Source organism: Cricetulus griseus (genome assembly GCF_003668045.3).
Source record: "Cricetulus griseus strain 17A/GY chromosome 1 unlocalized genomic scaffold, alternate assembly CriGri-PICRH-1.0 chr1_1, whole genome shotgun sequence".
Taxonomy (NCBI): Eukaryota; Metazoa; Chordata; class Mammalia; order Rodentia; family Cricetidae; genus Cricetulus; species Cricetulus griseus.
This window is the reverse complement of record NW_023276807.1, coordinates 186,215,344-186,242,949: the sequence shown is the minus strand read 5'-3', so window position 1 is coordinate 186,242,949 and position 27,606 is coordinate 186,215,344. Positions and strand designations below refer to the sequence as shown.

Sequence of the window (27,606 nt, the reverse complement as noted above, 5' to 3'; positions counted from 1 at the left end):
CTTCTTCCTGGGACTGTGATGGGCGCTTTCTCCGGGCTGCTTTAACTCTTTCAGGCCACCAGGGTGCTGTTTGATGCACAGAACCAATCAGTCACTGAATGGTACCGTGGAGACTCCAAAGAGTTAAAGCAGCTTCCAAAAGGCCCTAATTTTTTCCCAAACTGGGACTTGCATGCTGAGAGAATATTGCTCAATATTTAAAAAAAAAATTTTATTTACTAACATTATCTAAGCTGCACCATCATGCCTCGTGGCTGTCCCTTCTCTTCCCATGTAAGAAAGAAAATGGCACTATGATCTCCAAAGGAAAACAAACAAAGACAAAAGCTCATGAGGAGATGGGAAAAACCCCAGCTTCTCAGGACAAAAATAAATGTGGTTGGGTTTCCTGCCTGAGCATGACATTATTATTACTGTCCTTAGGTCTGGTAGGTTTGCTTTTCAGTTCCAGCCATTCCCAACACTTTCTGCTTAGTGTGGCACCGTGAACAACCTCCTTTATAAATCAGAAACAAAAGTGAAAGTGGTACAGTGAAGCTTCCGCTAAAACAACAAAACCCATAGTTCCCCCAAGGTGAGAGTAAGCCATGGTCCCTCTCTACTGCAAGGTAAGGTAGACTTGGGAGCAAGCTAGGAGACACTGGCTCTCTGTGTCCCCTCTGGATATCACACTAGAAAATAATTGTTCGTTAGCCCTCCTATTAGATGCATTGTTGCTTATCTTTCTTCATTTATCACTACATTTACTTTTCAAATAACCATATTCAATGAAACAAACTCCATTAGATTAGTAGTTAGCTTTAAGTCTCTCTCTCTCTCTCTCTCTCTCTCTCTCTCTCTCTCTCTCTCTCTCTCACGCGCGCACGCGCGTGCGCGCACACACACACACACACACACACACACACACACACACACACACACAGAGGGGGAGATGAATGAGAGGGAGAATGAGCACATTCCTGTGCACATGACTTTACTCGGGACTGTCTGACCTTCCCAATACTTGGTAGCAACATGCTGCAAGTGAGTATCCCAGAATTCCAAGTGACAAGAAGTAGCCACATGACATTCCTAAGCCATGCGCCTAGAAATGTTTTTCTTCCCTATTTTTTCAGCCAAGCCACAAAAACCCATCTAGATTCAACAAGATTGTGGTAAATGCAAAGTTGTGGAGCCCAGTCCAAACACAATACAAGCTCCCATACCCAAGGCTCAGGGATCATGGAAGAAGAGGGGGCAGAAAGACAGTAAGAGCCAGAGGATCAGGGAGTTTGCTGTGAGATGGTGTCTTCTAAGACTGTTGGAAGCTATGCTCATGAAGTTTCACCAACATGGCTCACCAAATATGAGATGAACAAGGACACAGCAATAGATGCACTATGTGGACAGGAAAAGTTCAAGAGGTATATAACCAAGAGGTCTGTAGGTATATACTCCTATACAAAGCACTACAGGCAACTGAAGAATGCTGAGACCAAGAAAAGCAGTCTTCCCCAGGGATCAAGCACCAATTGGTTATCCAATACCAAGTGGTCAACCCTGCAAACATATACATAGAAGTAATATTATAGGGACTGAGCAGGTTATATTTATGAATTTAGAAATAAGCGTGTGTTTGTATTTTGGGCTTTTTTAAAACAGGATTTCTCTGTGTAGCTTTAGAGCCTGTCCTGGCACTCACTCCATCGACCAGGCCTCAAACTCACAGAGATCCTCCTGCTTCTGCCTCTCCAGTGCTGGGGTTAAAGGCATGTGCCACCACTGCCAAGCAATGTGTGTTATATTTTTTAAAGTGGTACACCAAAGCATTTTCTGGAAAAAATGCTGTGTGTGTGTGTGTGTGTGTGTGTGTGTGTGTGTGTGTGTGTGTGTGTGTGTGTGTGTGTGTGTGTGTGTGTGTGTGTGTGTGTGTGTGTGTGTGTCTGTGTGTGTGTGTGTGTGTGTGTGTGTGTGTGTGGTGTGTATGGGTGTGTGTGTGTGTGGTGTGTGTATGGGTGTGTGTGTGTCTGTGTTTGTGTGTAGTGTGTGTGTCTGTGTTTGTGTATAGTGTATGTGTCTTTGTGTCTGTGTAATGTGTGTGTGTGTGTGTGTGTGTGTGTGTGGTGTGTGTATGGGTGTGTGTGTGTGTTTGTGTGTAGTGTGTGTGTCTGTGTCTGTGTATGGGTGTGTGTGTGTCTGTGTTTGTGTGTAGTATGTGTGTCTGTGTATCTATGTGTAATGTGTGTATGTGTCTGTGTGTAGTGTGTGTATGTGTGTGTGGTGTGTGTATGGGTGTGTGAGTGTGTGTGGTGTGTGTATGGGTGTGTGTGTGTCTGTGTTTGTGTGTAGTGTGTGTGTCTGTGTTTGTGTATAGTGTATGTGTCTTTGTGTCTGTGTAATGTGTGTGTGTGTGTGTGGTGTGTGTATGGGTGTGTGTGTGTGTTTGTGTCTAGTGTGTGTGTCTGTGTATCTATGTGTAATGTGTGTATGTGTCTGTGTGTAGTGTGTGTGGTGTGTGTATGGGTGTGTGTGTGTGTCTGTGTTTGTGTGTAGTGTGTGTGTCTGTGTTTGTGTATAGTGTATGTGTCTTTGTGTCTGTGAAATGTGTGTGTGTGTGTGTTATGTTAAACAACAATTAGTGAAAAAGAGGCCATGGATTTAAAAGAGATCATGGAAAGGCATATGGGAGAGTATGGGGGAGCAAAGAATAGGTGAAATGATGTGATTATTTAAAAATAAGGAATATGAGCCCATTGACTGACCGAATCCCCAGTCTACCACATCTACAGATCTCCTGTTTCTCCAATGTACCTCCCCAGTTCCATACATTGAGGAATTTTACAATTACTTCTAGACCCTCCCAGCCTTGTTTCCTGTTTCTCTTAAAGCACAAATTCTAAAAACAGTTTTCAACAACGAGATTTACAGCATTGGTTCTCCTGACAATCTGCTATCACAGAGTGTTTTTTGCATGACCTGGACTGCTTCCCATCTCCTGGAACAGACTCAGCCAAAAACTCACACCTATGCATCCATGCCTCCCTGAGCATACTTCTTTTTCCAGCGTGGGATCCTATGATGGGGAAAGTTCTCAAGAGTTCTCAAGAATCAAAGCCCACAGTTGCATGCACAAAAAAAAAAAAAAAAAAAAAAAATCCTGACAACATTGCTCTGTGTGTTACAGAAGCCTTGTGTTGCTTCCTATGTGATGCAATGACACCTCTTCCCTGCCTGCCACAGCCTGGAGTCAGCTGCCCAAACATCATGTGTTCAGGGAGTGACAATCATTTTGTCACCAAAAGAAAAGTAAAACTCTGTCCATGCCAAGTCATTGCATTGTAAGTTATTATGAGCCAGGGAAAGGGAAAGTAGATAGGTCCCATCCTACAGACTCAAACACTAAGCAATTGCACCCAGTGGTTAGCAATGCTGATGTTAGGCGGGCTTTTCAGTTCAATTCTGCTCCCAGCTAACAACTGGATAACCGTGGGCAGGTTTCTCAACATCTGCATATTTCTTCACTTCCAGAGTTGTCGTAAGTTTAGGTCCTATCCATAACAGGGTTATAGTGAGAATCTGTAAACACCTCATCCAGTTCCAGTTCAGGCAGAGTGGTGCTGAGTGTTGTCTAGGTCTCATCCATGACAGTGTCTGTTTGGCTGACATCACAAAACTTGCTCTGAAGGTCTTACTTCTGTGCTCTGCTAAGTGTTTGAACATGGGGCTCACTCTGTTTCGGGTGCCGCTTGTTTTTATTATGCTCCTGGCTTTACAATGACTTCGCAACCCAGCAAGCCCACCTTAAGTGAAAATACATCAAACACAGCTAACATACTGAGCATGATCGGCATCGGTTGTTCAGATGTCATGTCCAGGCTGACCAGGAGCTGGGGCTCACTGCCAACATCCAGCATAGAGACAGAGGATCATACCAGACACTCCCAGCCCTGGGACAATCAAGGTTTAAATTGAAAATCTACTTTCAGCTGACTACATACTATTTTGCACATAAAGTTGAAATATCATAAGTCAAGCCATGTTAAGTCAGTGAACATCTTCGTATAGTTTGGGCAGTTCTAGCCAAAGACACAACAAGGTGATACTAAAAAAGAAGGCTAGAGCACAGCCCTGGGGAGGTGACCCTAGATCAGCATTAAGACCCTGTTGACTTTGGCCTGACTGAGAACTCTTCTTCCTGTGCTAGGGGACATGAGCCCTGACCACAGAGAAGAGCCTGTGGTCCTAGAGGTGACTTGGCTCTCAAGTCAGCCCATGTCAGAATTCTGTACCCTTCAGATTCCCCTGGGCCATCCTGTTACTAAAATGATAACCAAAATCTTGCATGGGTTAGTGACTCTTCTGTCATTCTCAAGGGTTCTTAAGCTAAAGCATGTGTGACTGCTAACCTTCATCAGAGCCTTATCACCACAAGGCTCGCCCCTTCTATGTCAGTCTGACTGACAAAGAAGCTGCTCCAGTCGGGCATGACCCCACACCTCAGGAAATACTCCTTTCCAAGCAGGAGCAACTCAAACTTATGTATATTGCCTTCACTCAAATAACATTCTAGATCACCTTATTTTTCCTTGGACCCAAAATGAAGAGTCAAGTTTAGACATTCCAGCCCCATCAACCAAAATCACCCAGGGCTTTTTATACACACTGGAAAATTTCAACTGTACAGTTGTTGGTATTATCATGTCTACCAATTTTTTTCAAACTAATTGGAGAAGTGATTTCCATATTGCTTATAAGCCATGTTGCTTATGGTACTTCATGACAGCTCATGAGAAAACTAAGACAAACCTTCTCCAGACTCACCAGAAATCACTTGTATTGATAGTCAAGTGTCCTCAAAGCCTATGGTCCCCATGTTAACAATGGCATGTATTTCCAGATATGTAGGGATGAGACCTCCACACAATCTCACCAGAAACAAAAGGCACATGGCTGAAACACACAGTTTACTAAATACTCAGTTGAGATCACTGGACAGTGGGTGTATCAAAGCTTCAAAATGCACCCCACAAATAACCAAATACATAGGAATGCAACCCACAAATAGCCAAATGCATAGATACACACCCCACAAATCACCAAATACATATTTGTATGCCAAATAAAAATAAAATAAAATTTGGGGTTCTGACCTTTAAGAACAGGGGGAGAAGGCTGAGCAGGTTCTTTCGACGCTCTTCCGGGTTCTTGTGTGTCAGCTGCTGGTATTCCAGAAATTTCTTTTCAAGCATGTCCCAGAGGACAGTGGGGCCAGGACACTGCCCTTCTAGTGGGAAATCAGGCTTCAGAGCAGGGGACTGGCCTTCATTTTGGAAACCGGGGTCCTCCAGTCTGTCCTCGGCCTTTGAAAGATATTCAGCCTCCATCTTCGGCAAAGCAGATCTGAATTCAGAACAAACAACTGAAAATGAAAAGTCCTGCTATCTCACTTCCTGATGACTGATTAGAAAAAAGGTCCAACATTACTCAGTTCAGCTTCCAGAAAAGTCAGTACCTGAAACCTACAAAAATGAGGAAGGATTGTCCAAATGATTCAGGTTTAGATGCGATTAACACATAATTAACAATACCACATGTGCCAGGCACAGACTTTCATATAGTAACACTGAGTTGTAATATAAAAAATAAAAGACCCAGATATTGGGGTTCAAGCTTCAAACTGAAGATCACAGAAGCAAAGCAACCAAGCCACTAACTCTTACCTCTACCTCAGGCTGAAAGGGCTGATCCTGTCTCAAGCCTCAAACAGCTGCTTCTCCTCAGTGTGGCTGGAGAATGAATGCCAGCTCTGAGCCCCTTGTTCATGTCTTAAATACCTCTCGTGAGTCCTGGGATTAAAAGTGTGTGATCCCAAATGCTGAGATCATCTTTGTGTGAGCTGTTTCTCTTTAGGACTGGATATATTTCATGTAGCTTAGTGTGGCCTCGAACTAACATACATCTATCTACCTCTACCTCCCAAGTGGTGGGATTAAAGGTGTGTACCACCACTGCCTGGCTTCTATAGCTAACTAGTGTGTCTGGCTTTGCTATTTTGATCTCCAGTGGCTTTAATAAATCATAAACAATATATCTCCACAGTGAGTGGACATTCTGACACTCTCGGCAGATAACTAAGGAAACCCACAGATTGATACGCTAAAGCCTGAACGCTACTTCAAGCTGTTCTTCCTCTAAGAGACTACAGAAACAAAGGAGACGTGCAAATACTTGAGCAGCTTCTGTCTGTAAAGGCACCAGAAGCTTTAAAAGCAAAGGTCTTGGAAGCTGGAGACACAGCTTACAGTTTAAAATCACTTGCATGGGATCCAGGTTTAGTTCCCAGCACCCACTTGGTGGCTCACAATCATTTTTAATCCCAGTTCCAGAGATCCTACGCCATCTTCTGTCCTCTGCAGGCACCAGGCACACATGTGGTACACATAATACACACAGGCAAAATTCTCATGCATATAAAATAAAATAAAATAAATAAATCTTTAAAAAAACTTATAAGTCATAGGTGTCTTAAAAATTGTTAACTAAGATATAATTCATACAACACACAATTCATATACTAACTTTTCTACATTACAGACATATATGTTACATATATATACAATTAGCATATATGTATGTGTATATACACATATGGCCTTTTAAACATTTTTGAAATATTTAGCTCTTATAAGTATAGCTGAGGATGGCCTGATGCACATGCCTGTACCAGTAGTTGGGAAGGTAAAGAAGGATTACAAAATCAAAGTCAACCTGAGCTGTATAATAAATTACTTGGAAGTCTAGTACATAGCAAGACCTTGCCTGAGAAACAGAGAGAGAGAGAGAGAGAGAGAGAGAGAGAGAGAGAGAGAGAGAGAGAGAATGAAATATTCAGCATCATCATTAGTAATTACTAAAACTTTTGTTTAGGCATGTAACCTATATCTAAATCATAGCCTCTACTACTTAAGTCTTAAGGGTAAGTTCCTCATTCCCTCTCAGTGTTGTTTGCTTCATAGTCAATATTTTTAGAAGACTGTCCTCAAAATGACCCGTGAAGCCCTGAGCTTGCTGGGGGCCCTCTGTAAGTATATATAGGAACAATCTATGGAGGTCAACACCCTCAAGTCAGTAGACACAAGAACAAGGGCTTTGAGATAGATGGAAGAGGCTGTACCCAGTTCACCGGCAACTGCCTACACACACACACACACACACACACACACACACACACACACACCCCAAAACTTGTTTTTGCTTGTGTCCTTGACTTCACTGTCAGACATCTCAGATGAGATGTGACTGGCTCACAGAACAACACAGGCTTGTGGTCTATTTGTCTGAAGTGAAATACACTTCAAGTAGAGACCAAAATATCTAGGCTTCCTGCATAAAGATCTCCCAAAATTCAACATTATGAAGACAGAATCCATCCTGAACTCAGAGGCAAGCCTGCTATACTTGACTACAGCAGGAGAAAGGGAGCTAGATGTTATCCCTCTATTACCTGGTAAAACTAACCATCCCCCCAACCATTCTGAACTTGCTTAGGTACAAATCTGCATGTTCTCTGGCCCCTCTTCAGTCACGTGCGCTTCCTACTCTCAAACTCCATTTCCAGAACTCATCTTTTCTTGTTTTTTATGGATAAAAAAATTGTGGTATATTCAGTGCTAATCCACTTAAAATGCAATGAACAAACTGATAAATATTAAGTAGCAATTATGCTGGATTAAAGGATCAGGACACAGAGCACCACAACTAAATGATTCCATGTGTGTAAAACTTCAAATCTCTGTTGACCTAGGTCACATCAGTGGCCACCTGAGGGTAAGGGAGAAAACTTCACGACCAGGCAGAGACATAATGGAAAGTTTGTAACTATGAAAACATTCATTGTTGATCCTGGTGTTAGTTACATGAATGTACATGCTTAGCAAAACTCGTGGAAATGTAAACTTAAAATGGGCACAGCTGTAGCTGGGGTGTAGAGTGCCCCGAAAGTGCTCCGGCAGGCAGGGGAGTCAGTCAAACCCCTCAGTCTCTTCCCTGCCATTGGCAGGCTCTTCTGGTGGCCTCTGTTTGTTTTCTTCCTTGTCTTTCTATTTCCCACCTTATCTCCGTGCCTGCTTGGTGTGTAATGTTCCACCAGCACCGCCACTTCAGAAGCACAGCCCACAGCACCTGGATTCTGCATGCCTAGTTTTCAAGCAACCCAGTGGCCTGATCTTTTCAGCATCTCACTCAACGTGGTATCTTCAGACAGGAACATACAGGTGTGGATTTGCCGAGTCTGTGTCATCTCACTGCCACCTGTTTGCAAAGTGGTGTTATATGTGCATCTACTTGACAGCTCTCACAGTGGCAGAGCGCTGAACCACTTGCAGCTTCTGCTTCTGCACACCTTGATGGGGGTGGGAGGGCAGACCATGCAGGCTGCCTCACAGGACTATGTGGCACTGGCATGTACCCAAAAGCAGCAGAGCCAAGTGGAGAGCCTATGCATGCTCAGTTCAAGCAGATTCTACTGGGATAACCCCAGAAAACAGGCATGGGGCACATTCCCTCCAACAAGCATCAGGAGGCTCCTCTCTCGATTCAGAGGCAGCCCCCCTGGATTGGCTTCATCCTGCATTCTAATGATTGGCAATGCCATTGACCTGAGGGTGCCTTGCTGCCAGATTGGTGTGTGCGCCTAAATAGAAGCATCTTCCCTGTGCCTTTTGGCCTTCTGGCTCCTCCTTCATGAGCTGACTACCCATAATCTTTGCTTATTTGTCTTTGTCTTGTTGGTTTTCAAGAGAATGTCAGAGACGATAGACTTGATGATTTAAAAAATAATAAATGTCAAGAACATGGTTCAGTGAGTATAGTGCTTAGGCTGAGGACCTGAGTTCCATCTCCAGAACCCAGGTAAGAAGCTGGGTGTGGTGGCTCATCCTCGTAATCCCAAAAAAGGGAGGTGAAGACAGATGGACCCTTTGGCTCCCTGGCCAGCCTGTTCTGTAAGCTCCAGGCCAATTAGAGACCTTGTCTCAAATAAATAAATAAATAAATAAATAAATAAATAAATAAATAAATAAATAACACCATGATGGGGACTGAAGATATGGCTCAGAAGTGAATAACACTGGCTGCTCTTAAAGAGGACCCAGTTTGGTTCATAGCACCCACAGAGCTGCTAATAACTTTCTGTAACTCCAGTATCAGGGGTTCCAAGTACACATGCGGTACACATATTTACATGGAGGTAAAACTCATACACACAAAAATAAAAATAAATAAGTATTTTATTAAAAACTAGAAAAATACTGAAGTCTGGCCTCCACCTACATGCATAAGCACCCATACACACTCATGCACCTATACAAATACACATATATACACATAATAAGAAAAATATGAGTATCCTCTAGGGATATTTTTCCCTTATAAACTGCTTCATAATTTATTTTGTTTTGTTATAATGACTTGTTTTCATTTCCCTTAACATCTTCATAGAGACTGAATGTAGGAGGTATGGAGGTCTTTGTGCTCACACATAAGCTGGGGGAACCTGGAATGTTAAACATATAGGGTTGTTCCTTTGAAGAAGAAATACCTGGTTTTCACCCAGAAGGCTGGGAGCGGATGTGCTGTCTAGCCTGATGATCTGTGTGACTAGGGACTTTTCTGGCACTGGGACCTCCTCCCACACCCTTATTGAAAATCTGTTTTTCACCATCAGTCTATAAACACCATCTTCAGGCTGGAGAGATGCTCAGCAGTTAAGAGCACTGGCTGCTTCCCTGAGGACCCAGTTTCAATTCCCAGCATCCACATGGCAGCTCACAACTGTTGTAACTCCAGTTCCAGGGGACCTGGCACTCTTGCACTAATGCACATAAAATAAAATCAAATAAATTATTTAAAAACAAACAAAATCTACCTCCATGAACTTTACAAAGAGTTTTGATGTAGTCACATCCAATCTGCATTTAGCTTACTTTGTTCCTCAGGGGATTTATGTATTCTTTGTTGTGCTCGTGGATTGAGTCATCACCAGAACAGTTGCCATCATCACCACAATAGCTTTCACCAAATTGTGCTGTGCTTAAATATGCCTAAAATAAACTACTCAGGTTCAAATTCCAGAATTTAAACTGGTTGAGTCATTTGGAACCGAACTGCCTTCTTGGCTCCCCAGGATCTTCCATCCCTCTGCTGGCTGTGGAGGTCGCAGAAGCTGTGGCAGCTGAAAAGTGATGCCTGTTACTTATTTAATGATGCCACACACTTAGGCCAGCTACTCACCATTGCAATCTTCCCTTCTAAATGATGAGCCATAATGCTTCCCTAACTTCCTAAAAGGAAGCAGCCAGCTCTAAAAATCAGTACATTCTCCAGGCTCTCAATGGTGTTTTCAGTGAGCTTTCTCCCACCCACTGAGCACAGGGGCATACTGCATGGCTTGGACAATGCCAGTTATTTTTATCAGCATATATTCATTTGACAAAATCATGATTTTCTTATGACATTTTTGCACACATGCATAGTACACTTTGATCTTGTTTACCCCATCTACCTCCTCTTGTGTCCAATACTCCCAATATCATTTAGTTCAAGTCCTGCTGATTTTGCAAGTACAACAGACACAAAGCAAACACTTCCTTATAGCTTCTGGCTGTGTGGGTGATACAATGTGAGGAGTTGTGGATGTCATCTGTCCAGCCTGCTCCTATAGAGCCCCCCCCATAGCTGCTATTCTGCAACCAGATTCCAGGATATTCTTGCCTCTTGCTTCCTTGTAGGGGTCTCAGGTACTTTCTGTGACCTTGCTCCCCAGGGCACATATCTATGGAGCATTGGGTGTAAGTATGAAGGTGTCTAATAAAGTGTTCTTGGCTAAGTATGTGAAAGAATACATGAGCCAATGAAGAAATCTGTCTCCACGTTGACTGTGCAATACACATGCGCAAGCACATACACACATCCCCTGCGTCTCTCTTTAGAACATGTTCTTTGCCCTCACTCTAAGATTTCCATATGCCTTCCCCAAACACTGAGGGACACTATGTGCCAATCAAACTGTTATCCCTATGGAGCTGGACCATATTCAGATGGAGCCACCCAACACACATAGCCCTACTAAGCATGGTCACTACCCTATGAACCAGTCATGCTATGACCACACTCATGAGCTCTACCAGCCAACCTGCTCAGTACATGCTGTGTCTGAGACCTACACAGCACCCCAGGAATAAGCCATGGGGAGACAAGGTATCGGGTTGGAAAATTCTGTGTGTGCCTAATAGGTCCCAGCCCTCGGGAGGATCTCTGTGAGTTGAAGGCCACCCTGATCTACATATCATGCTCCAGTGTAGCCAAAGTTACAAAGTGAGACCCTATCTAGCAACAAAAAGTGACAAAGAATTCGGGATGTGGGATTTGACAAGCACCAGACATAGTCTGTCCCCTCTCGGTGGGGAAGCTGGGTTTGCTGAACTGAAACACGTGACTCACCTTCTCGGAAACACACCGAGATGTTTGAGAAACAGAAGTTTCTAGCGAATACGGATCCATGGAATTAGCTTCTGACTCAGATATGTAGCTGGGGCCACAGCCCTCTGCCTCCTGGCTCTTACCTGTGTCTGCTTCAGTTTTGTTTGTCATGGGAAGGGAAACCAGGGAGTAGCCAATGAGGTTGGTCAGGGTAACGACCACCAAGAACAAACAGCTAAGCTGGGCAGTGGTGGTGCACTTGGGAGGCAAAAGCAGGTGAATCTCCGTGAGTTCTAGACTAGGTGGTCTAGAAGAGCTTGTTCCAGGACAGGCTCCAAAGCTACATAGAGAAACCCTGTCTCGAAAAACTAAAAATAAGTAAATAAATAATAGAAAAATTTAAAAAAGAAGAAGAAACAGCTGTAGTGGCCCCTTACTAAGAAGCAAGCACCATAGGCAAGCTCCCACATCAGTTCCTGCCTAGAGAGAAAAGGAACCTGCTAGGTGAGGTGAGGGCCACTGGAGGAGTCTCTAGAGACAGGGCCAGAACACACTGGAGTCAAAGAGTTTGTTTGTTTGATTTCAGTGTGTGTGTGTGTGTGTGTGTGTGTGTGTGTGTGTGTGTGTGTTGTAGAGCAACTATACGTGTGTAACAAGAACAATGTTTAAAGAGGTGCTAGAAATAATGAGCTCAGGCTCATTATTTCCTGTCTCTTCTCCCCAAACTGCCATCTTGAAAGGACACATCTGGAGCCTAAGAAAACCCCTGAGATACTGGTATTTTGCTGCTAAAGAAACATTCTGAGGGCCCAGGGAGATGACTCAATCAGTAAAGTGCCTGCCACACAAGCAGGAAGACCCAAGGTCCCATCCTAGCATCCACCCAAACACCAGAGCTGCAGCTGGGAGAATGAAAACAAGCAGATCTCTGAAGCTCACTGGGTAACAGAATACTCAACCAATGAGCTCGGCTTTCAATGAAAGATCCAGTCTCAAAACATACAGTGGAGAGTAGTCTAGAAAAACACCCATGTGCGTACACACACAAACACACACATATGAGAGAGAGAGAGAGACAGAGAGAGAGAGAGAGAGAGAGAGAGAGAGAGAGAGAGAGAGAGAGAGAGAGAGAGATTCCTGAATTCCTGTTAAAGGCAGGTAGACCTCTCAGGCCATACGATGTGATTTATCAGCCTTTGACACTAAGATTCCCGAAGATGCTTCAGGAAAACTAGTTTAGACTGTAGACTCTAGAGCACGAAAGCATGTGAAGCAGCCTCAAGGGTCGGCTGGGGGGAAGCCTGGGCCTTATTCCACAGCAAAGGAAAGCCTGGAGATGAAACGCTGAATTTCATAAAATGGAAGATGAAATCTCCTCCCCACTTTTGTGTCTGTGTCTATGACTCTGTTTCCAGTTTGGAAGCTCCCAGAACAGGTCTTCCCTGGAGGTGGGGACACATCCAGACCAGGAACCACAGAGCGGGAGAGTGCCTGTCCGTATGTGTCTGCTTCCCTTTCCGTTCATCTAGTAGTGAGTTATCCACACTTGGTTCTGCATGCACAGATGGATTTAATTTCCTAAAATACAGAATGCCCTTCCCTTCCTTTCTGTAAAGATGAGGATACATGGGGTCATTTTGACTTTAAGCAGAATCCCTAGGTGTCTTCACACAGCCTGCTCCTTCACAGAGAGGTATGAAATCTCTTATGGTCTGAGAAGTCAGAAGCATTTGCCACATTTGTGGCAGGCATTGACTCAAAGGGGTAATGGGAAATCAGTTATTGATTGATGAATGACTAGCTCTAGGCAGAACAGACATCTTTAAAATAGAACGAGCACAAAAATGAGCCTTGGAACCAAGATCAGACAATAGGAAAAGGCTGCCTTGGAGAACACAAGAATTGCAGAGTAGGCAAGAGCCTCGGAATTCCTGTAGAATGTGGCCCAGGGCCCAATGCAACATATGCTGTCTGCAGCCTGAACTGTCTGCTGAGCTCACATGCTGAGCTAGGAGGTTCCTCTAGGCCTCCTCTCCTGCTTCCTGCTTCGTACTCCATGGAAGACCCTGCTGTGTTGGCCAGACATCAGCTCCTGAAGCCAGTATGTGCTCACTGTCCTAAAAATGCCCCTCCCTCTTGCCCACAGCTTTCAGACAACACCACTGACCACCACACAGCCCGTCTATTCTGCACTGTAATATTTGATTAGTCTTTAGGGTCCAGCGCCAAAGCAAGGTAAACTGTCCCAGGTCTGCAAGACCCCCACTTCTCTCCTACATCACTTCCTCCTAGTCTGGCCTCTGGGTCTGTCAGATCTTAGGTTTTCTCCCATTTAGGAACTGGTCTGTATGGATGCCACAAGGTCATATACAAGTGAACCTGAGTGTTCACCAAGACAGGGCTGGAGGTAAGGACTCACTGTCCTGAGTAGCTCCCAGGAATGGGAATACTGTCCCCAAGACTGTGAACCTATGTCATGGGTCACATCAGGAATAAATAGGACAAATGGCTATACTGAAGAGCAGAAAACAGGAGTAAGGGTTCTGCACAAGGGCTCTGGATGTCCAGACTCTCAGGTGGAACAAAGACCAGGCCACCATCAGACATGACCTCTCAGTTGACCCCATCAAACCCCTTGGAGCTTCCCCACACCCCTGCAGTGACCAAGCATTCCAACTTCCTACTCAAGGCAAGTGCCACATATACCTCAGGAAGACAGCAACAGAGCCAGGACCCTGCAATCTGCTTCACAGGCTCAGGAGAGGGAGGTTGCTCAGGCTGTTCCCAGAAGCTCTGGAATCCCCCTAAAGACTAAGTGGGCCACTCTTGCCAGGAACCAGGCAGGTCTGCAAAAACTTCTAAGCACTGAGGACTTCCTTTTTCTAATTCCAGGCTACGATGCACTCAAGGCCAGCATACACACCTCTGTGGTTTTTTGCAACAGAAACTGAACACAGGAACTCTCCATGCCCTGCAGAAGGGACTGCTTTTGTATCTTGGTATGTGTACCAACTTCCACATTGCAAAAAGACTGAGAAGTGCTTCCCCTGGCTGGGACCCTGAAGCTAAGCTCCAGCATATACTAGGAACAGCTCAATGACAAGGGGTTTATTTCCAACCATAACCCTCTTCACCATGGGAGAAGACTTGTGGCTTAGCTTCACTGAGACTTAGAAAGCGTTGCTTCGGAAGGTATAGTCACACACACATAGGTGGGCATCTTCCAGAAGAGCAGCCAGTGTTCTCTAAACTTGCAAAGTTGTTACCAAATGCTGTTGACACCACAGTCAACCAGGCTCTGAGCAGGAACCCCATACCCTCCAGTGGAACCAGCACCTCTAGCACAGGTCAGTGCCTTGCAGCCCAAGTCGATGGACTAAACACTACTTGGCAGGGTCTGTATGGTGGGTTATTGCATTATTAGTCACAGAAAGAGAACAATCATCTAAATCTACACCCAGGACCTCAATGCTCACTGTCAGTGAAGCCAGGGAAACAGCTAATAGATGTTGAGCAAAGAGGTCCCTCCCTGAGGACATGGCGAGACCTGTGACCCAACCTGTGGAGCACCTGGGGTCCTGGAAAGGCTGCTCTGAATGCCATGATGGGCACTGTAAGACTGCGGTGAGCATCTGAGAACAGGTTCTGTTTCTCAGGAGAAGCCAGAGCAGAAGAAGCCAGGATTGGAGAGCACCATGCATGTGACAGGGTTGAGAATGCCTTGCTGACAAGCCCTGGTCCCAGAAAGCTACTGTGGTAATCTCAGCAAAGAATGAGATGGGTATCTTACAGCAGCCTTCTACTGGCTTCTGCTGGCTTCTGCTGGCTCAACTTCTGCAGGCCCAGGTCCATCCTCCAATTGCTCACAGCCTCAAGAACAAGAGTCAGGGAAAATGATGCTCATTTACAAAGCCTGAAGTACCCTGGGAGGAAAGCAGAATCTACTCTGGGGAGCCCAGAAAAGGAGCTGTCTGTCAAGGATGGTGTGGAGTTGGTAAGATAGTGGGAGACAGAAGAGGCAATGCAGAATCAGGGGCAGAAGTAAGCCACATGGAAGTGTGTTGGGGAAATTGAAAGTATATGGGTGATTTGAATTCAAATGGTCCCCATAGGCTCATATATCTGAATGTTTTCACTGTTGGTGGAACTGCTTGGGAAGGATTTTGAGGTGTGACCTTTGTGTGTCACTGCAGGTGCACTTTGAGGTTTCAAAAGACCACTCCATTCCCAGTAACTCTCTCTCTCTCTCTCTCTCTCTCTCTCTCTCTCTCTCTCTCTCTCTCTGTGTGTGTGTGTGTGTGTGTGTGTGTGTGTGAGTGTGAGTGTGTGTGTGTTTCTCTCTCTGTCTCTCTGTCACTCTGTCTGTGTGTGTGTGTGTCTGTCTGTCTGTCTGTCTGTCTCTCTGTCTCACTGTCTCTCTGTGTGTGTCTTTGTCTCTGTGTGTGTGTGTGTCTGTCTGTCTGTCTCTCTCTGTCTCTGTGTGTGTCTGTCTCTCTGTCTCTGTCTGTGTGTGTGTGTGTGTGTGTGTGTGTGTGTGTGTGTGTGCCTGTCTCTCTCTCTGTATGTGTGTGCCTGTCTCCGTTTGTCTCTGTGTCTCTCTGTGTATGTGTCTACTCTCTTTCTTCCCCAGCCCCTCTGTAAGCTCTCAGCTACTATTTCAGTGTCACGCCTGCCTGTCTGCTGCCTTACTGTGATCATGGACCACTCCCCCTCTAAAACTGTAAATAAGCCCCCAAATGCTTTCTTCTATAAGCTGCCTGGGTCATGGTACCTTTTTGCAGCAATAGAACAGTACCTAAGGCAGCATGGGAGAGGCTGAGCTGAGGTATGGCTGCTTCTGTGCCATAGAAGGGCAGGGGGTAGATGTAGGGCAGAAAGAAGGGGCAGGTCACACAGGTCTCTAGATTCAGCTGCCCCCATCTCATGCGTCACCCTCTTGGAGAAGCAAAATGTTTATACCTCTGATGTCACTGGTTCAGGTTAGGAAGATTTGTGATCTTTTTAGATTGCTTGGGTTGTTGTACAACCATTCTGTCTAGCTAATTCAATATCTCATATAATGTGTTCAGAATATTATGGGGGGGACTAAATTGTGAAAAATGCCTGAAAGTTCACATGCTTGGCCTTTTAAGAATTGAGTACCTCTCAGGGCTGGAGAGATGGCTCATCAGTTAAGAGCAATGGCTGGTCTTCCAGAGGACTGGGTTCAATTCTCAGTACCCTTATGCCAGATCATGACTGTCTATAACTCCAGTTCCAAAAGATCTGACACTCTCACACAGACAAGCATGCAGGTAAAAACACCAGTGCACAAACAACAAAAATAAATCTTTAAAAAGACAAAAGAATTGAGTACCTCTCGATTCTCAGAGATCACAAAACACTGCAAAACAAGGGCCAAACCACCTTGGGGAACATCAACCACATCACAAAACACAAGCCAAACCCTTGGTCACTGGGGGTTCTAGCTTTCATGATGTAAGAGAATACTTCTCTTCTGCACCATGTAAATCAGGCCTGGGGAGACTGCTTTTTGAAAAGCTCCACTCTTTGACTGTACACAAAAACAGACACTTCTGGTGCAACTTTTACCCATGATGCTTCCCTCACCAAGTAAGGTGAGACTTCAGCCTTGGGCAGTGTTGCCCCACCCACCTCTGTGACTCAGTTTCCCACCTGCAAAGCCGGATGCTTGACTAGATGTTCTCTAAGGAGCTGTTTGCCCGTGCAGGTCTGCTTTGCAGATAAGCCCACTACTGCTCACCCACTCCAGCCTTCCCCTCTGAGAGCTGCATGCTTGTTTAACCAAAATGAGCTTCCCACAAGAACTTCTTAATGTGCCAGGAATATTTCTTAAGACAGACCTAACTTTTCTATGTGTCCAGGAGGTGCAAGAGTGGGACCCAAGAGAAACGGGAAGTGTCAAGGGAGCTACACAAGTGGGTGAAAGGCTGACTGGGCGCCTGATTTCTCTGGGGTGTCTCTAGACAGCTGGCAGCCGATGCTACACAGTCCATCACTGTATCACAGACCTTCCTCCACCTTGCTGTGACAAGCCTGGCTGCCTACAGCCTCACTCCACCCTACTCTGTCAGACTTAGACATGTGCATCCATCATGTTACTGCTCCTTCTCTCAAATATATACATGGCACCCCCTATCCTACAAGAACAGTCCCAGGCTCCAAGTCTAAGGCAATATTGACCCACTGTCTTCCTCACCTAGTTTCCCACTACGTCCCCAATGGGATCTGGACAAAGCGACTATTCATGCCCATCCATCATGACCCTCTATCTTTACTCAGCCAGCCCCTGCCTCTGGGAAGCAGAGGCATTACACATCCAAATTGCACAGCCTTCCAGACTGTTCATAGCAGTCCTCTGGACACCAGAAATAACCCGTACTGCCTGTGATACCAGAGGTTCTCTAAGTTTCTTCCCTATCCTACTTCTCATGACTCATGAACAGAATTTCTTTCTAGGGCTTGTATTTCCTCAAATAGGTTTCTATCAATTATGAAATGTCACAATGATTTCATTAACATGTTTTGGGGAATGAGTCATATTAAGCCCATCAAAAAATCAACCTGTTAAGTTTTGTGACCAAGGATATATTTCTTGGTAGGAAAACCCTGTTTGGGATAGGCGATTGGGATAACCTTCTTGCTGGGAGCAAAGGCACAGTCATTCTGAAGGGTGCAGATCTCCCTTCTCTGCCAAGCACTGCCTGGGTCCTGGCCCCTGCATTCTGATGGCAGAGAGAGGCTCTGAGGTCCCTACTCCACCCACTACCCTTGATTGAAGGACATCTTCCACCTGAAGGTTGAGATTCTCCTCAGCAGTGCTACCCAGACCCAGGTGGCCCTTCCAAGTTCCTTCAGAGCTGCTGCTTGGGCACAGATGCCCCCATGACTCCCCACCCCCATCTCTAACCTCCGCACCACCACCCCCTGCACTCCCACCCCTGACTGAGGAGAAGCCAGTGCCCAGCCAGGCCTCACTCCCAAGCATCCCTGGCTGGAGTGGCCAAAGACTGTCCTTCCTCATTTAAAAGGTATGTGTTCTCAACGCAGAGACACAGGGAGCAATGCTACAAAACCTTTGACCCTGCCCTGGTTACATTAACCTAACCTCACCTGCTGCACTTGGGGCCTCTCTTCTAGATTCTATTTATGGTGCCAGGGAGGCAGGGGCAGAAGTGTGGGCTCTCCGAGACACTGACATGAGTAGACATTATCTATGCTACACATTTCAGCCAGTCTCCAGCACATGGTTATCTCTTTTTTTCCCTGTATGTATATACTCTTATTCATTGTTGACTAAATATCTCAATGGTTTTGCAGATATATTTTAATATATTTAGTATTAATTCTTTGAGAATTTCATACAATGTATTTTTATTATGTTCATACCCCCATCTCACTATAATTTCCTGTACTTTTATTTTCTTATAACCCTTTCAGTCCAATTTATGTTGCCCGTATACTCCTAGGTGCAAGACCACCCACTGGAGAGTGTGACAAATTTACCAGGAGCCATGGCCTTAAAGAAACTGGCTGTCCCTCCTCCTGAAACCATCAGCTGTTCATAGCCACTCAGAGGTCAGAGCTTGTGGGCATCAAGCACACACTCCCTGGACTACAATGTTGACTGGCTCCATCTTGTGCACACACCCACATGAGCACAGAAGTCCTGTTGTATCCAGAAGACACTGTTTGTCTCTGGTCCTCCCAGATCCCTGACACTTACAGTCTTTCTGTCCCCTGCCCTCTTCTGCAATGATCCCTGAGCCTTGGGGAAGGGGATGTGTGACACAACTGTCCCATTTGTGACTCTGCCCTTTGATCAGTTGTGACTTTCTTCATTAACCACCATCCACAGCACAAAGAACTTTCTCTAATGAGATCTTAAAATTCACAGGGAAACACAAAAGACCTCAAATATCCCAAACAATCCTGAATAATGAAAACACTGCTGGACAAACCCTTGATATCATGTTATTCTACAAAACAATGGTAATGTCACAAAAACAGACACAAATGCATGGAATGGAATAGATGACCTATTTATAGCTCTATTTAACTACAGATACCAGTAGCTGGCAGAGACACCAAAAAATACACATCAGAGAAAAGACAGCGTCTTCAACAAACAATGCTGGGGAACCTTGGTTTCTACCTGAAGAAAAATGAAACCAGACCTTTCTCTCTTATCCTGTGCAATTCCAAATGGATCAGAGACATCAGTGTTAGACCTGAACCTCTAAAACTTCTAGAAGAAAGAGTAGAGAGTGCATTGCAAGATATAGGTTCAAGGGAGGATTTTCTAAATAGGACCCCAATTACCCAGAAAATGAGACCAACAATCAGCAAACTCGACTATAAGGAATTCAAAGGCTTCTCTGCTAAAAAGTTAATTGCCTGAAGAGGCAGCCTAGAGAATTGGAGAAAAGCTTTGTCAGATGTACATCTGACAATGAATTAGTGTCTAGAATGTACAGGAACAAAAATGAATAAATAAATAAATACCCTAAACACCAAGAAAACAACTAAACAGTGGGCTATGGAACTGAACAAAGAGTTCTCAGACAAAACACAAATGGGTAAGAAATATTTTTAAATGGTCACCACCCTGAACCATCCACCATGGAAATATAAATTAAAACTGCTTTGAGGTTTCATCTTACCCCACTCAGAATGGCTAAGATTAAGAAAAGAAAACCCAACAAGTGCTGGGGAAGATGGGTAAAGTGGATCAAACATTCACTGTCAATGGGGATGCAAATTGGTGCGACCATTGTGAAAATCAGAGTGGAAGTTCCCCAAAACACTAGAATAGATCTACCACCACGAGACACAGCTGGACAACTCCTGGGAATACGCAAGACTGTTTCCTGAAGTCCATTAACTGATGACTACATAATGAAAACGCTGTGCCTATATACAAGAAAATTTTATTCCAATGTAATGAAAAACAAAACTCTGAAATCTGCAGGTAACGGTTGAGCTGGAAAACATCACACTAAGAGGGTCACCCAGACACAGAAAGAGAAACGTCATTTAGTCTCACTCATATGTGGAGCTTAGCAACAAAGCCTTAGATTTGTTCATTTAATGTGAAGCACTCCTGGGATCCAGGAAACTAGAAAGGGGCCGTGGGTGGTGGCATGAGGAAAGGACGATCTTCTGGGAGGGCCATAGTATAGCACCTAAGATCTGAGGAAGGAAGATGAATAGTGAAGAGGGGGTTTAAGTGGAGGGAGGTGGGAGTAGAGGGCAGAAGATGGGGTGGGAAGGCATAACTAACAGTAAGATGTTTTTTATATATTTTAAAACATATTATATTAGCATGTTGTTTGGGCATCTTTTTAATTTAAAAAATTAGTCAATGTGTATTAGGAAGGTTTTCTAATTATGTTAGATAGGAAACATAATAAAAATTTATTTTGCAACCTCTATTCCCATCTAAGCACACCGTATAATATAATGTAACTGCCCACATTATATTACAAACGTATGGTATGTGGCTGTTTTTCTTAAATGATCAGACTGAATCACCAGCTATCACCCTCTTTCTTTACCTGAGTTGCCTCCCCCATGGCCCAATATCTGGATGTTCAGTGTCACAGCCACTGGTATGAAGGCTGCTGGCAGAGAGACCCTTGCCACAGTGACTTTGCTTCCTTTGCATCATGTGAGACTATGAATTTTTAAAGGATGTCTGGTTAATCATTTGACCAAAGAGAAGAGGATTGTCACAGTTCTGCCATATGGTGACTGTCCTCTGAAAGGCTTAGTCCATGGCCCCTTGAGTGGTAGCACTGCCCAATGAAAAGTGTATGGTAGGAGGAGGATCAAATCCCAGCTCAGTCCCTGTCTGAAGGCAAAAGGCTCTCTGTCTCCGAACCTCTGTAGAATGGGGTGAAGCTAATTACACCCTGGGGTTTAGATGAACTGTCTCCACACCTGGTCACTTTCTTCTTAGCATCCTAAGAAAGAATTCCTTTCTTCTTAGCATCAATACTTCTTTCTTCTTAGAATTAAGTTGGGCTATCAGGTTTTCACTCCTCTGGCTTCTCATCCTTATGAATCATGTTCCTCATGGAAGGCAGGGAATAAGAATTACCCTGGCTCTGACAGGTGCTATGCAGTACAAATACAAAGCCAGCCGTGAGCCAAGTTAGGTATGTAATTTATACTTTCTGGTAGCCACTACTTTAAAAATACCTAAAAACAAATAGATTAAATTCATTTCAAAATGTTTCCCAGTTGGCTCCCTACATCTTCAAGTTCTACATCCGGAACAGAAGATATTACAGGAAAATTTGCATCTGTAAATATGCATGTATAGACTTTCTTGTCATCACCCCTATCAATACAACTGTTTACATATCCTTTGCATTGTATTAGGTATTTTAAGTATTTTTAAAAATCATTTAAAGTATGTGAGAGGTGTGAACAGGTTGTATGCAAATATTGTGGCATTTTATGCAAATGATTTCAGAATCCTTGGGTTTTGGTGGAAGAGGTGGATCCTAGAACCTTGCAGATTCTCAGTTCTAGTATCACAAGTCCAAAATAATTCCATTTCATTATTTACCAGTATTTTTAAGTGTTAGTGAAACACTTCACATTTTGATATTAATTTGTAATGCCCTTGAACTTTGGTTCAAATTTACAGTGCATCTCAATGTGGACTGGCCAAGTTTCAAATACAGCTTATCTCTGTATTTGATAGGACAGATCTAGATTTTGAAATGCAAGGCCTTAACCTCTGCAGGTGCTTCAGATGGGTCCAGCAACCAAAGGATTAGCAATATTGTCTGGAAACAACATTCCATCTGGACAGTCATGGTTTGAAACACTTGGAGGAAAATAACAAGTGCAAAGACCCCCTTGTAAGTAAAATGAGAGAGGGGCACACCATGGTGTAGCCAATGAACACTGGTAGTTCATTCCTCCTCCCTCCACAGTTGTTCAAGCTGTCTGTTACTTGATACTAACTATGTTTCAGGAGGGGTGGTGTCTGTCTCCACCTTCATGTCCCTTAACCACCACCTCCCACATCTGTGTCTATGCCCTTGGGCCAGCTCTGCACATGGCAAGCCCAGATATCCTGACACTACGAACTTATCTTCCATTTGCCTTTTCTGCTATGGTCTATACCTAGAATGTGTTCAAACTCCACTCTTAAAGCAGTGTCTAAAATCTAACCAACTCCTACTATCTCTCCTCTTATCTTTTTGTGGCAAGCCACTATCACCCCAGCCTGCATGATGGCACAAGCTCCAAAGCCTTGCTCTTTCTTTGTTGTTTTTTTTCTTCTTTTTTAATTAATTTTTTCATTTATTTTACATCCTGACTGCCATTTCCCATCCCTCCTCTCTTCAAGTTCCCCCCCACACCTCCCCTCAGCCCACCCATCCATTCCTCTATTACTATTCAGAAAGGGGCAAGCTTCCCAAGTCTGTTAACAAAGCATGGCCTATCAAGTTGCTATAGTACTAAGCTCCTTCCTTTCTCTTTCCTTTGCCTCCCACAATCTCCAGATAAGAACCAAAACAACCCTGTTATAACACACCAAGCCTCTTCAACAACACTACAAAACTTCTTGCTTAATAACCTTGAGATGACATAAAATAAAAAAACACTTAGGAGTCAATCTAGGCAAACTACACGCTGCTTTTAAGAGAAAAATCGTCGTTTTATTGGAATATTTTTAAGTACCTACTTAAGTAGGGAGACAAACCGTGTTCGTGAACTGGGTGAGTTGTCTTCATAAAGAGGATACTGCTCTCTAATTCTGTTTTCATTCAAGCATGAGCATTGCTTTTCTGTTCAGCTCAATAAGCTGATTCTGAAATTTACATGAAAGAGCAAAGTACTGAAAAGGAAAGAAGAAAAATGGCAAGATTCTTTCCAGATACGAGGATTTATAATAACCCTTCAGTAAACAATGTTGCTTACTGTTGGGAATGATAGACAAACTGACAAAATAGCCATAAACAGAGCCATGCATGAATGGTGACCTCACTGCAAAGCTGTTGCATCATGGTGGCCTTTATAAATGCAACCAAGACCCTTGGCTATCCACATTGGAAGACCAGTGATCATTTAGAAATGACCTTAACATAGAAGTGGAAGAATCTGGTGTAGGGAAGGGGAATATTCAGAAAATGGGAAGATCACAGGATGTGGCCATGAGGCAGGTTCGTGATGGACTTGAATAAACGCATCTGTACATGCCACAAAAAGGAGAAAAAGACATGACACTGTGAAACTAGGTAAGATGCTCATCAAGAATTTTAAATAGATAAAAACAGCTAAACTGCTGTTGTTTTCTTCAACCAGTATGATTTCTAAATGGATTCCAAATACTAACACTACACCTACAGATAACTGTAGCTCTCACCCCTCATCAAAGGAACCATTATGGAAACCCACCACTGGACAAAACGCAGAGAATAAGGGACTATGGCATGCCCCACATCAACTGATACATCAGCAATGCAATCCAAACTGGGGGCTCAGGGAAAACCATGAAGAGGAGGTGGGAAGATTGTAAGAGCCAGAGGCCCAGGATGCCTGTGCTGAATAGTGTCCCCTGGGCACAACAGGGAAAATACACACATGAATCTCAACAATACAGTTGCCTGAACAAGACCAGCATAATGCAGACACCAGTTCACATGCCAACATAGACAGGGAAAATTCTACAAGAAGAGTCATAGTAGTCAATGGCTCTGAGAGAGAGAGAGAGAGAGAGAGAGTGAGAGAGAGAGAGAGAGAGAGAGGGAGAGGGAGAGAGAGAGCAAAGTTTCCTCCAGGGACAAGCTCACTCATAGGATGTCCAATCCCAAGTAGTCAGCCATGAACATATGTACATATGAGTAACATTAAATGGACTAAGCAGGTTATATATACATGTGTGCATATTTATATACATATATGCAGCAATAATAAAGAAGATGTCATAGAAGGGGTTTCATGGGAAGGTAAGAGTGATATAAATATGGCACTCACATATAAAAATCTCAAAAATAAAGTTGAAGAACAACTAAAAAAAGACTGAAAAACAAAAGGCTAAGGTACATTTTTAAAGTATTGTTACCCTCAGATGCTGGTGAAAATGTGGAATAGGAGGAGCTCTGCTACACTGCTGGCTGTAAGGTCAGATGGTTCACGTTGTAGATCTACAGGCGCTACACTTTTGGATTCAGTTATACATAGAGGGGAGGTAACATGCAAATACTATACCAATTTGTAGAATGCCTTGAGAATCTGCAGATCTGAGTGTTAGGGGTGCCTTGGAAACAGTCTTCAGAGTACACACTAAGGCTAAAGGCGAGTTTACCTATGACCTATGCCATCTCTAGAATATACAATTTAGAGCAATTCTTACACATATTCTAGCATAATGTACCAGAATAAACACAGCAGCACCGCTTGTAATAGACAAAAAACTAGGAATATCTCATGTGCCTATGAGCAGAATCCCAGAGAACTATGTTCATGTGATAGAATGCTACACAGAATTAGATATTAACTAATTAAAGGAATATGCAGCAATACAAACAAATTTCAAAAACAGCTTTGAGGCAAGTAAGCAAGTCCTCGATAATATTTAATTCAGGCTGGAGAGATGGCTCAGAGGGTAAAAATGCCTGCTGTGTAAACACGTTGACCTGAGTTCAGTTTCCTAGCTCCCACATAAAGGCTAGTACAGCACACATATCTGCACTCCTGGATCTGGGAGGCAGAGATGGACAGACCTCCTAGGCTTGCTGGTCAGCCAGTCTATCCAAAAGGGCATCTCTTGGTCCAGAGACCTTGTCTCAAAGATTAAGATGGAGAGCAATAGAGACAGATGTGATATCAAAGTCTACCATCATATGAGTATGCACAGGGACGTGCACCAGCACACATATGCACACATAAATTATACTTCAGGCTACTAAAGTTCAAGAATGCATAAAGCAAGATCACATATTGTCTTGGTTACTTTTCTGTTGCTGTGATAAAACACCATGTCCAAGACAACTTATAAAAGAAAGCAACTATTTTGGGGCTTACAGTTCCAGAGGGTTAGAGTCCATGATGTCAGACCAAAGGAATGTTGGCTCAAAAAAAAAAGAAGAAGAAGAAGAAGTGATGCTCTTTAATAACAGAACTCAGATGTCAGCACATGGAATCTAGTTGCTCTTAACCCTCTGCCCTCTGTACTTTGTTAAGTTATTCCTCTGTCTGTTCAATGTTGAAAAGGTTCCTGGGGTAGGGAATGGCTCAGCTATTAGGAGCACTGGCTGCTCTTCTAGAGGACTACGATTCAGTCCCCAAAACTCACATGGTAGCTAGCACAACCATCTATAACTCCAGTCCCAAGGTGTCTAAAGCCCCCCTCTGACTCCTGTGGGTACTGCATGCAGGTGGTACACAGGCATGCATGCAGTCTAAACAAAACAATAAAATATTTAAGAAAGAAAGAGAGAAGGGGAAAGAAGGAAGGAAGGAAGATCAATCCTTCCAGGCATGTAGAGTTCATATCAGACACACAGGATGTACAGACAGGAAGATCTTCCCACACTTAAGCCCACACCCACCTCTCTGATTAGCTCCCAGCGTGCCCCTCACCCCAAGCTATCACACTGGCCTCCAGGCCTCCTTCCCAAAGGCTTGTGAGAGCAATTCTCAGAAACCACAGGGCAGGCTGGGCTCCTTCAGTCTCCTTTCAGCAGACATGAGCCCTCCCTGTCCCTCCTGCACACTGACCTTCAACCTACTGTCACTGCACAGGACACCACAGGCCTCTGTCCTTTAATTCTCCCTTTACCAGTTTTAGGTGTTCATTGAACAATTAAATGGATGGACATGCAATTACACTAAAATTTAAATATTCCCAGGAAAGGTAGCACACAACGCCCTAGTTATCTCTTCAGAGAAAGTGGGACAAAGGGTTAGCTTCCAGTTCTAGAACCAATCCACAGTGAGCCTATTGTTCCTGTTTTTGCAGAAATGCTGGCATTCAAAGGTTGGGTGTGACAGTTCAGGTAGGAAATGAGGCCTAAAGACTTCTACTTACCAGATCCTGGGGCAGGCAAGGGTGGGGCCGGCTAAGGGCAGGACCAGGTCTGCCCAGCTCTCCTGGAGGCCAGCGAGGATGTCCACCCTTCAGAAGCTATACAGGGACAAGGAGGGGGGTGTCACAGTAAGTGCCCCCTCTCTATGACTTGCTATCTGGAACAGGCCTGACCCTGACCTAAGTTTCCCCAGCTGTGGAAGACTCCCACTCCTCAGCAGAGCCCGAAGAAGAGACTTAACCTGTGGCCAGAGAGTAAAGAATGAGCAGGTGCCTGGTCAGCTCAACAAAGCCCAAAAGTGACAAAACCTGTGACACAGGCACTGAGCCGCACTGATCACAAGGACTTCCCTCACCACTCACTTCCTGCCACTCAGCTCTCCTTCTCTCTACCACCCCAGAATCAAACTAGGTACCAGATGGTCACATGTTTGTGCTCCACAGTTGGCTCTGCAGGAGGCAGCAGGATATCCTACCACACAACAAACAGCCCCCACTAGGCTGACCTGTCTCATCCAAGAGCAGGAAGACATACCTGGAGGGGTGGCATTCAAAGTCTGCTGATGTCACATGGTGCGGGTGCTTCCATCCCCAGCCTCCAATGGCTCAGCTCAGGGTAAGAGAAGACCTGGCCTCACATGGCAGCCATCAACAATGTTTCATTATGAATCACTTGGACTGGGTTTCTCTTCATTTCCTGGAGAAAGCAGAAGTGGGAAGTCTGCAGATGCCTGCCCTGCTCACCCCAGCCAATGACAGAGTTGCTTCACTGATGACTGGCAGGGCAACTTGGGTTTCACTAAAAGGTCCTGTGGGACTGTGTGCTCGGTGGTCAAGCAGAGCCAGGTGGGACCAAGGAACAAAAGGGAAAGTAGAGCTGACTGCCCACATCTGAATCCCATCTCTGCTGTTTACAAGGTCTGAGCCCAGCAGGCTCAGGTCCATGTGGCTGCCCAATCCTAACCCTCACCTCCCTGAGGTTCAATTTCAAATCCCTAGGAACTGAGGCTGAATAGCTTCCCTTCTCCAATCCGTTACAGTATGGGAGCAGACATGTGGGATACCAATATGGGAGA

At 44.4% G+C, this 27,606-nt stretch overlaps 1 protein-coding gene across 6 annotated transcripts in view; it reads right to left on the bottom strand.

Annotated features, from left to right (window-relative positions):
• Wdfy4 (WDFY family member 4) overlaps positions 1–27,218 on the bottom strand; it is a 233,016-nt gene extending 205,798 nt beyond the window's left edge. For 4 of the 6 annotated variants that reach the window (XM_027389479.2, XM_027389481.2, XM_035452661.1 and 1 more), the window contains exons 1-2: positions 27,066–27,214; positions 5,130–5,379 (exon numbers count right to left, since the gene is read on the bottom strand). In XM_027389479.2, the coding sequence (XP_027245280.1) occupies positions 5,130–5,363 (234 nt within the window). In that variant the 5' untranslated portion in view covers positions 5,364–5,379; positions 27,066–27,214. Of the gene's footprint in view, positions 1–5,129; positions 5,380–26,533; positions 26,630–27,065 lie in introns of all 6 variants that reach the window. The other 2 variants (XM_027389480.2, XM_035452663.1) reach the window with 2 other exon arrangements.
• Positions 27,219–27,606: the final 388 nt, after the last annotated feature.